The sequence below is a fragment of the Danio rerio genome, chromosome 10 (genome assembly GCF_049306965.1).
Source record: "Danio rerio strain Tuebingen ecotype United States chromosome 10, GRCz12tu, whole genome shotgun sequence".
NCBI lineage: Eukaryota > Metazoa > Chordata > Actinopteri > Cypriniformes > Danionidae > Danio > Danio rerio.
Genome location: NC_133185.1, coordinates 12,466,020 through 12,482,078, shown reverse-complemented (window position 1 = coordinate 12,482,078; position 16,059 = coordinate 12,466,020). Strand labels below are relative to the sequence as shown.

The following is a 16,059-nucleotide window of genomic DNA, read 5'->3' as shown; positions in this document are numbered from 1 at the left end:
CATTCAGCCTTGTTTTTGGTGAGCAAAAGCGACACTTCAGATCTACACGCGTGATCACGTTCATCCAATTTGCTTAAACTAAGCATTCTAAAGCGTATTTTACAAGCAAGGATTCTTACACAGCAACTACCTTTACAAAAGTTGCGTTTAAGGGGGAAAAATGTCATACTTAATGACACATTTCAGAGCTCAAAGGCAGAGCCTCTCTCGCGTGCTTAAGGTGTCAACGTCGCTCCCTCTGGCACTCGCTTATGCTCGCTCTTTCTGTTTTCGCGGCACTTTCTCTCTCTGTGACGGTGCTGCGCGCATGAGTTCCCCACATTCGACAGAAATTGACGCCCAAATTGACACGGGTAATAAAAAAAAATTAAACTTCAGTCATGTTCATGTTGTGAAACACTATCAAAATGTCCACTGTTGATGATATTAGACTTCTGTTTTCAATAGCAATTTTAACCCTGTCAATATAGGAATTCCTCGGCTATGCAGAGGCCATAATTAATCAGAAATCTAGTGTACATAGTTTAACGTTAGGAAATGCAGTCTTGAATTGCATTTACAAACAGTCAGCAAGTAGCAAAGAACAGATGTAACACATTGATCAAATGTAGTTTTTAGTCACGCTCATGTAAGTCATATTCAATTAGTTTAGTTTTGCCGTCATTCATTTTTGATTTCCGTCTTCAACACATGATTTATTTACAACACATTTTTAAACATAATAGTTTAACTAACTCATTTCTAATATCTACTGTTTTATCTTCCCCATGCTCGCTATCAGTGCAGAACATTTTACTAGTTATTTTGCAAGACAGTTGTATTCAGACAAAGTCCCTTTAAGTATTTTATAGTCTTTTATTCAGATTAAAGTGTAATTTAGACTTAATCAGTTAACTACGAAAGTTAAAATAATTAGTCAAATGATTTTGTAACTGATTTGTTGTGTAAATCAAAAATATACAGTAAATATTTCTTAAGGAGGCTAATAATACTGACCTTATTTTAATTTAAATTAAAAACAGCTTTTATTCACGAAATAAACAATAAGAAATAGAAATTATTATGACTCCAGAATAATAATTTTTTTAGGAAACACTGTAAAAATTTTCAGGAACATTATTTTAAATGAATGGGAGGGCAAAATAAATTGACTTCAACTGTAGGCCTGTTAAAGTTTACAGGTGCAGCATTGTGCCTTGATGTACTTGAATGTTAGAAATGTGTTCTCCTACACCAGTATAACGTTACTTGTCAAATAAATGAACAAGGAAGATTATTTTGAGTTTAAGTTATTTAATTATCTTTATGAAGACTGCAAAGTCATACATGAAAACAAATGACTTTGAATAATGTTTCAAGTATTTTGTGATATATGTTAAAATGTGCTCTTAAATTTATGTGGCCCCTCCCCGCCCCCCACAGGTTAATAGTAAGCTAATGTAATTTCATAATGCAAATCTTAAATTTATGCTAACCAACAAATGATCAAAGGAAATGTTTTAATGTAATACAATATGAATTGATGTTTACTTTAAACTGTAATTATATTGTTCTATTAAAATGATTTTAAAAAATATTTTGTCAAATAAAATATTTTTATAGATGATACCAACCCTAGTCATTACGGGACAGTGTGGAGGAGAGAGAGAAAGGTGAGGTAAGATGGCGAGTTGCGCACCAAGTGACCTGTTCTCGAAAAAGAACACAACCTCTGCAGTTTGATAGTATTTCTGGTTTCAACCGAAGGAGAAGGGAGACGTGGTAAATGCGTACTAGAGGTCTGCATTCCTGCTGCCGTACCACAGGAGCCGCGGGACCGACCAGGTTTTTTGCTGTGCAGGAATAAATTTCCCAATAAATCGCGGGACGAAGGATCAATGTGCATGGGAGTGAAGTGCAGAGGAGCTTGATTTTTTGCATAATGATACTCCAATCTGAGGCGTTTAATTTATAGCTTTATAAACTATAAAATATTTATGCAAATTATTGCAATACTACATGTAATAAGATTATTAGAAGCCTAATAAGAAGGTCAACATATCATGCGGTTCATAAACTGTGAGCGAGACAGAGCAAAGAAGTTATGGTAAAATCAGATGCTCAAGTCATACATAAAATAATGACATATTAAAAATTTTGACAGAAGTATGTGATAAGATATGTAGTGGAGCATTATGTGTAATTTTGCGTTCTTTGAAAAAGGTGTATTACACGATGGTCTATTCTTTACATTTACGTTATAACACATTTAGCTCTACGTTCTGCTCTGTTATACTGTTTACATTTATATGCTTAACCAGCATTTCTTTACTTATCTATAGTCCATTTGTTTTCATCTTCTTATTTAGTTAAACAATTTAGTCAAAACAAAAGAAAGTGTAGGATTTTTTTACATTAAGTGAAAAATTTAGTGCACATATCGAAGATATCTATAAATGTTTAATAATTGTGCACAATACATACATGTAAATGTGTAACTAAAAACATATACAGCTGATTTAATTGTTGTTTATAAATCCCACAACTGTGGTATACAGGATTACTTATAGCAACACTGTAATTGTGACATAAAATACGGTGTGTTTCATATTTACATTTATTGTGGTTCTTTTCTATCATATACAGTAGGTGAGAGTTCAAAGTGACTATTACCGCCGCGTCTTATACCGCCGCCGTTTGAAATAACTGCCGCTCTGTTTTTAGTATATGACAGCAGCTTGTGAATGAGCCGCCAGGGGGCGCAAAGGGACGGGATGCGAACGGACAGAAATAGCCTTTACAGCAGCTTTAAATATGCTACTGTGCTTGTAAATGAGATTAAACAATAAGTCAAAGCATTATAATTCCTTCATTAATCATTTAAAATTTGTTAACACACTTTATTGTAAACTTTTTAAGTGCAAAGAGGACTAGTTTTGGAAAATAGAATTGAAGAAATAAAAGACAACTAACATGAAAGCACAAACATTCAGTACAAATAAGTAGTCTTAAATAAATAAATAAAGCAGTCTTTTAGCCTAAATATAGAGAGATGTTCAGTGTTTGCTATTTTGATAGGACTAAGACAAGACATTTTCATTTATGTTTTTATTTCTGTTTTTGTTTTAATTTTCGTTGTTGATTATATTTTACTATGTTATTTTATGTCTCAACAATTGTACATAATAATAAACGAATAATGAAAACTAATTAATAATGAAATTAGGCCTAAATAAATTATTTATTTAAAGATATTGCGGCGAAACACTGAGAAACGGTCAGGGGCATGGTCTAAAGAGCTTAAGTTGAATGCTGCTTCATCAAAAGCAAATAAATAAATAAATAAATTGACCTACCTTAAGGAGATCACTGAAAGTATAATAAAACAAATTTTGCCGCAGGACATAACATAAATTAAGTCTCGCAGGTTTATCTTTAATAATTTAGTTTCAGTTCAGTTTTTTTTTTTTTTTTTTCAAAACGTCAATGTTCTCCTTTAAAGAAGCTATAACTGTTGTTTTGTTTTTTAATTAATGGCTCAGTATGTTTGGTATTTTAATTTCAATTTCAGTCACCTTGCATATGCGTGTGAAATATAATGCCGCATAACCGCGAAAAAAGAAGAATTCATCAAAATGAACTGTAATAAAATACAGCATGTATGTTAATACTGGCAGAATGTGAACAAACTCAAGGTAAGGCTAAGATATGTGCTTGCTTTTTTAATGCATTTAAAAAGATTTGCGGCTACTATGGTGTATAATAATGTTTTTTCTTCCTTTTTTGTATGGTAAAGGACAATGCACATTGTTATTGATGTAAACTTAGACTAAAACTTACCATTGATAAATGTGACCTAGCCTACTTCAAGCAGATAACTTAAAGTATAATAAAAATAATTTTGCCACAGGACATAAATAAAGTCCCGCAAGTTTAGTTTTAATAATTTGGTTTCAGTTTTGTTCAGTTTTTTTTTCTCAAAACATCTGTTTTTCTTTAAAGTAAAATTGTTGTTTTTTGTTGTTGTTGTTTTACTTGTAATGGCTCTCTCTCTCTCTCTCTCTCTCTATATATATATATATATATATATATATATATATCTATATATATATATATATATATATATATATATATATATATATATATATATATATATATATATATATATATATATATATATATATATATATATATATGTAATTATTTAATAATATATAATTATAAATATATTCTTAATAAACTTCCCAGCCACAAATATTGAAGAACACAACTTGTATTAAAACTGGGCGGGGATTAGAAAGAATACAATGCTTGTTATATAATTTAAAATGTTATTCCTCTTGTTCAATTTCTGCATGCACATTTTTTCACCCGCTACTCTGCCAGGAGCTTCGCCGCTGGAGAGCACCTTGAAAAATCTCAATCTCATGGCTCATTCTTCACGAATATAGAATTAAAATAATGGCGCGATAGGTTTATTGTGCATCCCGCGGGTGCAACCAACAAGAGTTGTGCATTTTAGTTTAACTTTTTGAGCGTTAAAAGCAGTTCTGTGTTAGTTTTTATTTAAATATATCAAGCCGAAACTAAACAGCGCATTCTCTCCGCCTCCTCGTTCATAACCAGCCGGACGCACTGCTGAAGCAGGCAATAGAGACACTCCGTAATACATAATCTTAGCTGATGTTTCGGAGTCGAAAGAATATATTAAAGAGAAATGTTCTTTTAACAGTCCCGATATGTTTAATCTTTTTTTTCCTGTCATTTCTCTTCAGCAAATTATATTTTTTTAAAGCTGCTTGATTCTTTTAAAACCGAAAGCAGAGCCCGGCAATTGGTGTTTTTCCATAAGATACGCTTTGTGAAGTTTTTAATGTGTTTTTAAATAGTTTTATTTTATTTAAAGCAGCACCTATATGCCAATTTATCCTAAAAACGCGGCATAGGAGCCATGCATGTCATGTGTCACATAACTGCATTTTCCTACGCGTGCGCGATCAATTTCTGATCCTTTAGCATAAAGGTTTTTAATCAAAAACAGGTCATTTAATTACTTTCGATGTGCTAAAATATTTGTTAGACGAATGTTATTTTAAAAAAAGCATATGCACATATTACAATTGTAAAATAGTCTAAAATGCATGGTCTGATCAGAAATAAAGGAAATTAGTTATATTTCATTATTTAATGCATAAAATAGGCTAGTCTTTTTATAAATTGAGTTGAATTGAATTGAATTGATTTGAAACTTTTAATTGCATTTTTACGTCCTGTAAATAATAAAAGTTGCATCAGATTGATGAAAACGAATCTTAATACCTGCAAACAGGGCCACAGTTACTTCTTTTTTCACTGACTGGCATGAATGGCAAACGCGTCAGAAAAAAACTGCTGAATCTGCGCGAATATTTGGTTAACTTATAAAACAAATGTCTGGTTTAGTGATGTTAGTAATGCATGGAAAAATGCAAAGCAGAATTCTCCTAAGCTCATTAACCCATGCACTGATGACAGCGAGGGAATCACTGGCCCACCATTTTATTTATTAAAGGTATTATTTCACTGACCTGAACATAACCATTTATAATATAATTAATAACCTATCGTCTAAAGCAGGCAACACTCTATTCAGCTATGTTCTGTGTTTTTACGTAAAAATATATTCGTTTTGGCGAATGCTTGGAGCGTAATATAGATATTTTAAATAACACATTAAGTTCAGTTGTTGTGCATAGAAACATTCATTTTCATAAGGCCCCATATTTAATGCGGTTTCGTTTTTAAACGCATAGGTTTTGTTAAGCCATCCGTCCTATTTTTGGATTTTGTGTATTCATGTTTATGAAAAACACTTAAAGAGTGGAGACCCCTTCCCCCTATTCATAACCAAAAGCTTGTCTGTTAGGTGTTAATGGGCATCAGTGAGGCTGAAATCATGTCGCGTTTTCACTTTCGGGCTAGTAGCTTGCAGCATGACACGCAAACCCTGCCCCCAGAACGTCCCCGGAATTAGATGTTGCATATTGTATCTGTGATCTTAAGGAAAGTGTTAAGTAGACTATTTAAGCACAGAGCGAGTAATAAAACAGCATATATTGCGTTGCGCTCAGCAGCTTTTCACTAATAAAGCTCTTCATGTAAATTTCATTTTTCAATTTTAGCGCGTCATATAAAAATATCAATGCTTGTTTGGGGACACAGAACACACTTATTTTTGTAGTTTCCCCTGATCCGTTTTTAAAGTGGCACTGCACATTTGGTTAACTGAAAAAAGGTCGCAGTTCATGCGTTCACTCACCCCAAAAATGCTCTGTTTGCATGATTTGATTATTATCATCGTATCCTAAATAAATAAATAATATTTTAAACCTTCTCTGGTGTTTACTGTTTTTAGAGAATATATAAAATCTTTTTTTTTTAACAAAGCCTTTGTAAAATGGCTTTGGTTAATATGGCTTTAAAGGTTTCATTTATGTAGGCTATAAAGGCCTACCTTGTTGCTTTTGCTTGTTTTATAATGGTTTATTTATTTCATGCGATTTTATTATATCAGATATTTGTAATTCTTTAAATTATATTTCAATATGGCTTAGGCTATTTTATAAAGATATGACACTTGTTTTAAGTCTACAAAAGGGTACACGTAAAGTTTTATGTCTTTCTATTTTATTCATATTGTGTATTATCTGCAAAATAAATAACAAAAAGAAAGAAGCTGCTCGCAGCTTACCAGAGCTGTGAAGGGAGCGCTCATTTGCTCAATCTCTCACACACACATATGCAGGCATATAAACACGCACAAACACACCGTTTAAACTTGACAAAAACTCTCGAAAACCTTTAGTCTGCTGTGTCTTTAATATGGTGTAAAGATTATTATGCGTTATTGAAACATCCAGGGGGACGCAGCAAAGTCACTTATAAATTAAAATTGTATTATTTTATGCAACAGCCTTACATTTAAAACGGAAACATAACGGCGATTATAATCAAAAAGACCTCTCAACCCATAAGGCTAGATGTTTTCTTTCCCTTATTTATTAATTTATTTGTTCATGTGTTTGGCGCATGTAACTCGTGTGCCTTCGGAAAACTAGTGTAATGACGGCAAGCCATCTTTCCCAGACTTGGGGCAAAGTCCGCCTCTCCTTTCACTTCGCCCCCCAAAGCCCCAGCTGGCCCTCCTGGCATCCTCTGCGTAAAACATATGCTGGATAAGTTGACGGTTCTTTTCGCTGTGGCAATTACAGACTTATAAAGGGACTAAGCCGAAAAGAAAATTAATGAAAGAATTAATTAATAATAATAATAATAACAATAATAATAATAATAATAATAATAAAATAAGGTAATGATCTTTACACAGATGCCGCGTACGTGGCATTTTTTATTTTTAGAGATGGTTCATTTGAATTGCCTCTGCCACTTCCCCCACCTCAAACCTGAAAGTTGCAGAGAGAACTATAGCCTATTTACACCTTAGCCTCAATAGCAACAGTTCATAGCCCATTTACACCAAGACAGCGCAAGTTTAGCGGAAGAATGTCAAATCAGAATCACGCAGATGAAGCACACCAGCTACTACTATCATGAAACTATTAAAATGGCATTGGCATAACTTTATTTATTTTCAGCAGCTTTTTTTCGCTCAACAGAAATGCGGCGTTGGGAAGCATTTAATAAATAAAAGCAGGGTTAATAGTGACGTGATTCAAATGATGGATCTGCGACAGAGAAACTATAGGGGTTTTGGGAAACACTCACTACTATATCCTCCCCCCCCAAACTATGCATATTCAGCGCAAGTTACTGTACGGCTTTGTTTGGGAAAGCACAGGTCCGCTGGTGCCGCGCGCCTCTTTCTCTGGGCCGAAGCGAGATGATTTTAAAAATATTAAAGATATAGATTAATTAATTATTCAGCAAAATTGACATTTATTTCATATTTCACTATGCATTTCATCTGATAGGCTAATCTTTATAGCTTAATTAAACACATATTGTCAAAACCCACACATGAAAATGAAAATGGCAGTTGTTATTTTTAGACTCCGATTTGTTATTTGTTGCCTAGGCTATTTTCACATTTGAGGTGCTTTATTGGCATGACAAATAACTGTACATTCGTATTGCCAAAGCAGTGCAGCGTCACTGCGTACAAAGACAGTGCAAAAAGGGCAGTAGTGCAAACAATTATGGATATAACATATAATAAAGAAAATAAAATAAAAAAATTGAATAATAAAAATAAAAATAGAATCATGATAAAGGTAATGATAGTAGCCTATTATCAAAAGTAAGTCCACAAATAAAGAGTTTGAGTATTTGTGTGTTGGAGACAGTGGAGCGGGTATTGTTAGTTGAACGCACAACGCGCTCTGTGCTGGACTTTACACCTGCTTTGATCTGGTGCAGGCATAAATGCGCATGCGGTGGAGGCGCACTCTAAACTCACACTGGAGAAAACTGGACTAGTGGATATCACAAAGACACGCAGTTTAATTTATTTCATGTTTTGCTTAACTAATTCTTTGAATAAAACTATTGAGCTATAAAGGGGAAAAACGCAGGAGAAATTTCCCGTTACATTAATTTTAGCACAGCTGCCATTCATTTTCACATTAGTTTTTGAGTTAGGGATTAATATTAAAGTAGCCTAGTAAAAATGTCTATACTATAAATAATATTATAATTTATTATATCCATTATTATTATTATTATTATTATTATTATTATTATTTTAATTATTATTATTAAGCTATACAATTGACAACGCAGAACAAAATATTTGCTTTCATTTTGGCATAGCTAAAGCACACGTTTACAGTTATGTAAAAAAAACATCCCCTTCTACAGCAGCAGTCAATTTAGGACACTTAAAAATGTCTTTTGCGTTTAAAGATGATCGACCTGCGAAGTTATGTTTACAGTGTTGTAAAAGAAAAAGGTAGGCTATTTAGTGCGTGTGGATTTACCGCGGATCCACCTCTTGCGCTGCAGGCTGAATAATATAGGTAGACATGGCTTTCTGTTTGGCTACACTAATGCCTAAAAATGTAACTAAGTAACACATTAATTTTAGAAACTATTTTTAAATGGCATTTAACATTTAAATTTACTTTTTTTATTTAATGTAACATTTAAATATAATTTAATTTAAAACATTTATTTTTTCCTCGCTGATTTTGGTTGAGTAATAAAGCGTGATGACTCAGATGATCTAGTTTAGCTTGCATGTGTGGGCGTATTTTGACGTCTTTACCTAAAACTTTACACATTTATAATGTTTAAAATAAAACGGAAAGAAATAAAGAGACTAACATAATTTAAACCACTTGTTTGGTGCTTAACATTATCTTTCTGCATTAATGTAAACGGTATCGTTGCCTTCATTAATAAAATCGGTAATAGCAAAACTGCATATTATTATTACTATAAAAAGTAGGACTATATCGGTAATGCAAAGTAATGAATTAATAAATAGCCTAAATAAAAGGAACAAGAAAGGACCAAATTCAGTCGTCAAGTGCAATGGGATTGCGCCCTTGCGCCCTCAGTTATGATATCCTGCCGCCGGGCCTGCTATAGCGAAACTTTATTGTTTGAGAAGAAACAAAAGCGGAAACTGTGGATGAAAACCTGGCTGGGAAGATGGTGACAACATGAATTTTCTGTTCTTCAACGAGAAAAAAAATCGCAGACAGGACACAATGACGCCGTTTATTATACAACGCAGGTCGTGTTTACGATCATTAATATTAACAACTAACATTAATATCATATCAATAACTCCTCTTGCTTTAGACTTTACCTTTTAGAGCTTGTTCTTGTTGGCGCAATATAAGTTTATTGCATGTATAGGGTACGAATCAGATTATGAAGAATGATTAAGAGCATGATTTTCCTTCATTGCATCCTTTCCGTAAGGTGTTTTATTTATTTTTTTATTTAATTTATTTATTTATAATTTTTTTAAATAATGATAACAATATTCACTGTCTAAACATTCCTCGGTATACTACCAACAAATTACGCCCCTGTACCCAAGTAGCCTACCAAAGTTAATTTACATTTCATGTAAAATTAAGAAATAAAAAAAGACCAAAGTATTATGCTAAATATTCGTACAAACGAACATGTTTGTTTTTTAACTTTCGTTGATAAAACAACACAATACAGCCTAGGCTAGTTAAATATTAAATAACTTTAACTGCTTGAAACAGTAAACGTTACATTTTAGAAACTTCTCAAATACTAATCAATAATAATATAAATAGTAACGAAGAACAAAAATATTAGCCTATAGGCTTGTAACAACATAAGTCAGATGTTGGAAAAAAAACTGCGTCTCTCTGCCTTTTTTTCTATTCATATTTTAAATTATTTGCCAGAAAAACTAACATGTTGACTTTGTTCGGTTTAAGCGGAGACTTATTTGAGATTACAATGTTTCCAGCAGCACTGAGACTGTGTGCCTGTAGCCCATACAGATACTTTTTCGCAACCGTGGCAAAGAGAGTATCTTGCTCCGCCGCCTGCATTTCTCGGAAACCAGCTCTACATTGTGGATCGGCGCGTTCTCAACTACCAAATATGCTGCTCCATTTCTCATCAACGTCTACTATTTATCAGTTTCTCTTTTGTATTTGCCCATTTTTGAAAAGGCCTCTCTACCATACCTGGCTGACTAGCTGGGCATTTGCGTTCAGTAGATGACACCGGAGCTGGCTCCGCATGTCATGGCTGGGTGACATTACCACAGATGGCTATGGAGGTTCGACGTGTTTGTCCATTTAACACTTATTTTTCTAAACAAGCCCTACAAATAGCTTCATCCTAATTATTGATTCGCCTTACTCGTTCGCCACGAATCCAAAATGTTTCCAGATTGGCGATGTAATATAAGTTTTCCGGCAAGGTTCATGGCTGAACTTGAACTTGCTGTATCACGTCTAAGTTAACGTTATGTTCATAAATGTATAGGCTATTTGGCAACAAAACAGAAAATGTGTGTTCTAGAGTGATTGTCGTCACGGTGACCGTCACAGCCCTTACATATGAGATTGCATACATTTGCATACATGTTTTAAGCTATAAAATGAAAGCCTCAGTTTGGTGCGGAGTTATTATTATACAAAAATCAAGAAAATCTTTGGATTTGTTTGATTCGTAGATTGTAGGCTATTTTAAAAGCTGATATTATATAAGAACTATTAATAACTGTAATTTTCAAAAAATAAAAAAATAAATAAAAAAGGGGTTTGTTGGTTGTAGCCCACCCTAAATCATCAACAGCCTGCTTTTTTTAAGTTTATGAAGCGGCTCCATACAGCACAGAGGTGATCTGCATCAGCGCTGGTTATTGTCAACACTGTGTGAAACTGTGACGAGAAATATCCTTCTTTCATTTTGCTTCTTTGGCAAAATTTGTCTGTAGAAACGTGTGTTTGCATGTGTTACCATCCCAAGAGTTAACAAATATTTGTTGTACATTTAGGGGCCGATCACAAAGCGCACGCCTTTACGTTGCAAAAACGCGCGACGTACCGCGCTGCCTTTTATGGTTGACAAGAAAAAAATAAGCCTCTTTTGTATGTCACTAGAAAACGACTGAATTAGCTGGTGTGCGCGAGTCGAGTTGCTGTCGATGTTATAATTGTAATTTTAATAATATTGTGATATTTAAGATCTATAAATACAGCTCTGGATAACTTGAAACAGCGACCACAAGTCTCTCCTCAATCTTTAAAAGTTTATCGTACTCACATTGACAACCCAAACCCCGCTGTCACCTCAACAGAAAGCCTGCAGTGCTTTCATTTGACTGAACAATGAAACAGAGGTAACACGCTTTTTCCACTCGAGCACACAGCGCAACGGCAAAACTTAAAGCCCGCTGAGCAAGCATAAGCAGAGCGTAAAACACTGGCGGCAGTCAGTAAACCATTAAACAGATGCCCCGTATGCAGCCAAACTTTAAAAATGTATAAAGCATATTTTAATCGTTTAACTGATACCATTCATCGGTTACAAACGCACCCTTTCGGTTATTGCTTAATCAGTTATTTTGAGCATCCCCAACTAAACCGCATGTGCAAGCTCTATTTTTTTTTTCTCTCACGGCCGCACGCCGTAGATCCGGCATGGTGCCGGAATACTTTAAGCCCTGGTAAGATCATGTTTATCACTATAAGAAAACTAAATCAAAATTATATTTTAATTGAACACATCTGATCACATAAGGTACGCACAGAAAAGTCTGTTTAGTGTTGTGAAAAGGCAAAGCTGAATATCTGTGGTTAAACTGCCACCCAGCGGTCAAAAGCTGCTGGCGCATCAAGTACCGCCGTCGCCGCGGTATGAATGGCGGCATAAGGAACACATTGAAGTAGTAACATCTGTAATACTTTTTTGTTGTGTTACTATTTAAGTGTGTTTCTTTTTTGCCCTGACAATGTAGCTATGGTTTCAATGGTTCTGTTTACTTTGTTATTTGCACAGCAGCACAGTAGACATAAAAAACCCTGTACTATTTATCAAAGATTTTTTAATATAATTTGGAAGTGTTGTGCAGCATAATTTTAAGCAGGAGAAAACATGTACAGTATTTTATTTATCAAAGATTTTCGGCAGCTTTTATTTTTGTGCAGCTGTTTATTTGTAAACAGGGAGAGAAACCTGCGTTTGAATTAAGTTTTGCTCAAAAACTGTTTAATATAGTTTTAATAAAGATTTTAAATCTCAAGTAAAAATTTATGGGAAAATACTGGCCATCTATTGTATACTGTCATTCCTCCTAAAAATACTGGGATTACATTTTTTTGACCATATCGTCCAACCCTAATTCATACTGTACTGATGACAAATTTTGCATCATACACATTGTTTGCGTAACCTAGCATACCTGTAAAACACTGAAGTATTGTTTGGACTTTAGGGTTAAATATTGGCATGTATTCCTTGGTTTAGGATGGCTCTCATTCCCAATTTCAATACTTGTATTTGTAAAGTTTATTAATATTATTGCATTATTATTATCGTAAGAATCCCTAATAGTTTTAGATGTGTTGGTTAAGTTTTGCTTATTGTAACTACATTGAAATAGCTTGAAATGTGACTTTAAAGTAATCATTTATGTTGGTGTTGTTTCTGTTCTAATAAATCTGAAGCAGGTCTACTAAAAGTTTCACATATGAATGTTGTATCTTATAAGTCATGAAAATAATTATTTGAATTAATGAAATTAACTGAAGTAAAATGGAAAACAACATTTGTTTATTTTATTGTCTTAAATTGACGATTTCAAATTCAAAGTATAATAATAATAATATTATAAATGAATAATAATGAATTCTTAGTATTAAAACAAGATGCATCACTAGTATTTCTTTACTTCGCCAATAATGATTAAGGGTTACATCATCAGTTGTTTGTTGTATTGAATAAAAAATAATTGTTTTTAACTTGATGGTTGATACAAGTTTATAATCTGAGAATCTAAGATCAATTCAATCTCTCAATTTAACATGAGGAACTTAAGCTGAAACCATTAAATATTTGGTCTGCTTTAAAATATAAATACATTTTATCATACTTTGTAAAAAATAAAACTTTGCTTAATACACCAATCTTTCCTTTTTAAACCAGCATGCTGTACTAGAGGCTGAAGCCAACCAGATTCGAGCGTCTATCCTGGATATGGCGCACTGCATTCGCACATTCACAGAGGAAGTGTCGGAGTACTCCAGGAAACTAGTGGGCATTGTGCAGCAGATAGAAGGAGGAGAGCAGATTGTGGAGGACAGCATGGGCATCGCTCACACTGAACATGTATGAACACGTTTTTGAGTAATCATAGTCTTTTTCTTAATGCATTTACACCAGAGGTTTTCAGTAAACTCCTCATTGGTTTCCACACAGGTTCCAGGTACTGCAGAAAGCGCCCGGTCTTGCGTGCGTGCCTACTTTGCAGATCTACATGAGACACTGTGTCGCCAAGAGGAGATGGCTCTGAGTGTGGTGGACGCACACGTCCGAGAAAGGCTGATCTGGCTTCGCCAGCAGCAGGAGGATATGACCATACTGCTGTCTCAGGTGTCCACAGCCTGCCTGCACTGCGAGAAAACACTGCAGCAGGTACAATCTAAGGCATGCTAAGTCACACAACCAGCATGATCAAAAGATCAGGAATTTGAGTTTGTTGTTTTTGTGCCAGGATGATTGCAGGGTGGTTTTGGCGAAACAGGAGATCAACCGGCTGCTGGAGACACTGCAGAAACAGCAGCAGCAGTTTACAGAGCTGGCCGATCACATTCAGCTGGATGCAGGCATCCCTGTTACTTTCACTAAGGTACTGTTAATCATATAGATCATTGTTGAGAGAAAAAGAAATGCATGTTACTGTCAGTGATGTACAAGATGGATTTTTTAACTTAATTTACTAACTTTAAAAAATGATGAATGGTATTTGTAGCTCTCTTGCAGGGATGCCCACACCTTTTCAGCATGCGAGCTACTTATAAAATGACTAAGTCAAATTGATCTACCCAATATAAAAATGCAAAACATATATTACTTTTGTGACAATATTGAGATCCTGTATTGAGAATCCTGTATTTGTACAATCTATATATATATTGATGTACCTTGCATAACTGTATGAACCCATATTGTGCAAAAGCCTACAACTCTGTACATATTTTTGTCGTTACCTTACTCTGATGACTTGCACTGAATGGAATCAGCCTGGGAAGTATAGTTCGGACAGTAGCTGCTGATAGCCAGCCTCAAGCACATTACCAAATGATTATCAGTCATGGTGGAATGATATTTATGCTGTTGGCATAGTTTTATGCGCATGTGTGGTTATCCATGCATCAGAAAAGGTCAAATATAGGACTGGCTTCCCTGTATGTCAATCAAGCGACAAATTTCAGTGAGGATGGATGATAGGCTTATGTCTGTTTTTTTGAATGCCACGCGGTCTACCCATGCTTGCTTTGTGATCAACCGGTAGTTCCCGATCAAAGTATTGGGCACCCCTTTTCTATGGCATTTGTTGAAAAAACTGTAGTCTAATGCAGTTTAATATGTAAATCAATGTTATCTATTTATAATTAATTTAAACAAAAGCATACAATTAAAAGTTATATTAAAGCTAATAAAAAATGAAATACAAAATGTTTCTGCTAGTTGCCAAGGAAATATTTAAAACTAATATAAACATTTATAAAACCTAATAATAAAAATAAGAGACACAAGCTGCTTTTCCACTATTATGCCAAACCGTTCTAAGAACAGTTCGTTACGGTTGCGGTTGTTTCTCTACTGAGCCTAGAACGTTGCATCACGATTACAAATCAGTCATCCCGTGGAGTTTTCCGTCCACGTGCTGAACTGTGCCGACAGATTCTGGGTGTTGACGTCGCCGGTCTGTTGCCAAGCTACCACAGCTGGCTCAGCGGAAGCGCACTAGACATCAGACATCCATAAGTAAACTACTACATTTAATATAAAAAAAATATACAAGTCTAAACGTTACAGTTTAAAAAAGTTTTAAAACCATAAAGCAGTCTCTGGCAGAGAAGGGAATCACTAGCCCACCACATTCTTATGAACATATTTTATTTATTAAAGCTATTATTTCATTGACTTGAATATAACCATTTATGATCTAATTACTAACCCGTCATCTAAAATCTTAGAATAATAAAATAGCCTTTTATTTTATTCGTGGCTAGGGCTTGATTCATTTGATTGACATCCTAGGCAATGAGACCTTTACTCCGCCTGACTGAGAGTGAGTTTATTGCATGCAACGCTGTATTTTGATGGCAAAAAACTCAGTCTGATGTGGGAGAGAACTTTACCAAATGTAGCTGTTGATTTCTAAATGTGAGTATTGTTTTTACTAAAAAAAACTAAAACAAATGTTTTATTGAAATGAAAAGAGCAATTTTCACCATTTATATGATTCAGTTAAATATAAGTTGGATGTTTATGGGGCCATGTAACACATTTTTGTGTTTGGTTTTTTTTTTTGTTCTTGGTGATCTTTAACATTATACTGGGTAGCTATGC

At 34.3% G+C, this 16,059-nt stretch overlaps 1 protein-coding gene across 3 annotated transcripts in view; it reads left to right on the top strand.

The window, feature by feature from the left end:
• Nucleotides 1-16,059, top strand: part of trim23 (tripartite motif containing 23) — a 51,846-nt gene that overhangs the window by 16,961 nt on the left and 18,826 nt on the right. For all 3 annotated transcript variants that reach the window (XM_005155602.6, XM_073914169.1, NM_001076644.1), the window contains 3 exon segments: nucleotides 13,627-13,809; nucleotides 13,900-14,115; nucleotides 14,195-14,329. In XM_005155602.6, coding sequence (XP_005155659.1) covers nucleotides 13,627-13,809; nucleotides 13,900-14,115; nucleotides 14,195-14,329 — 534 coding nt within the window.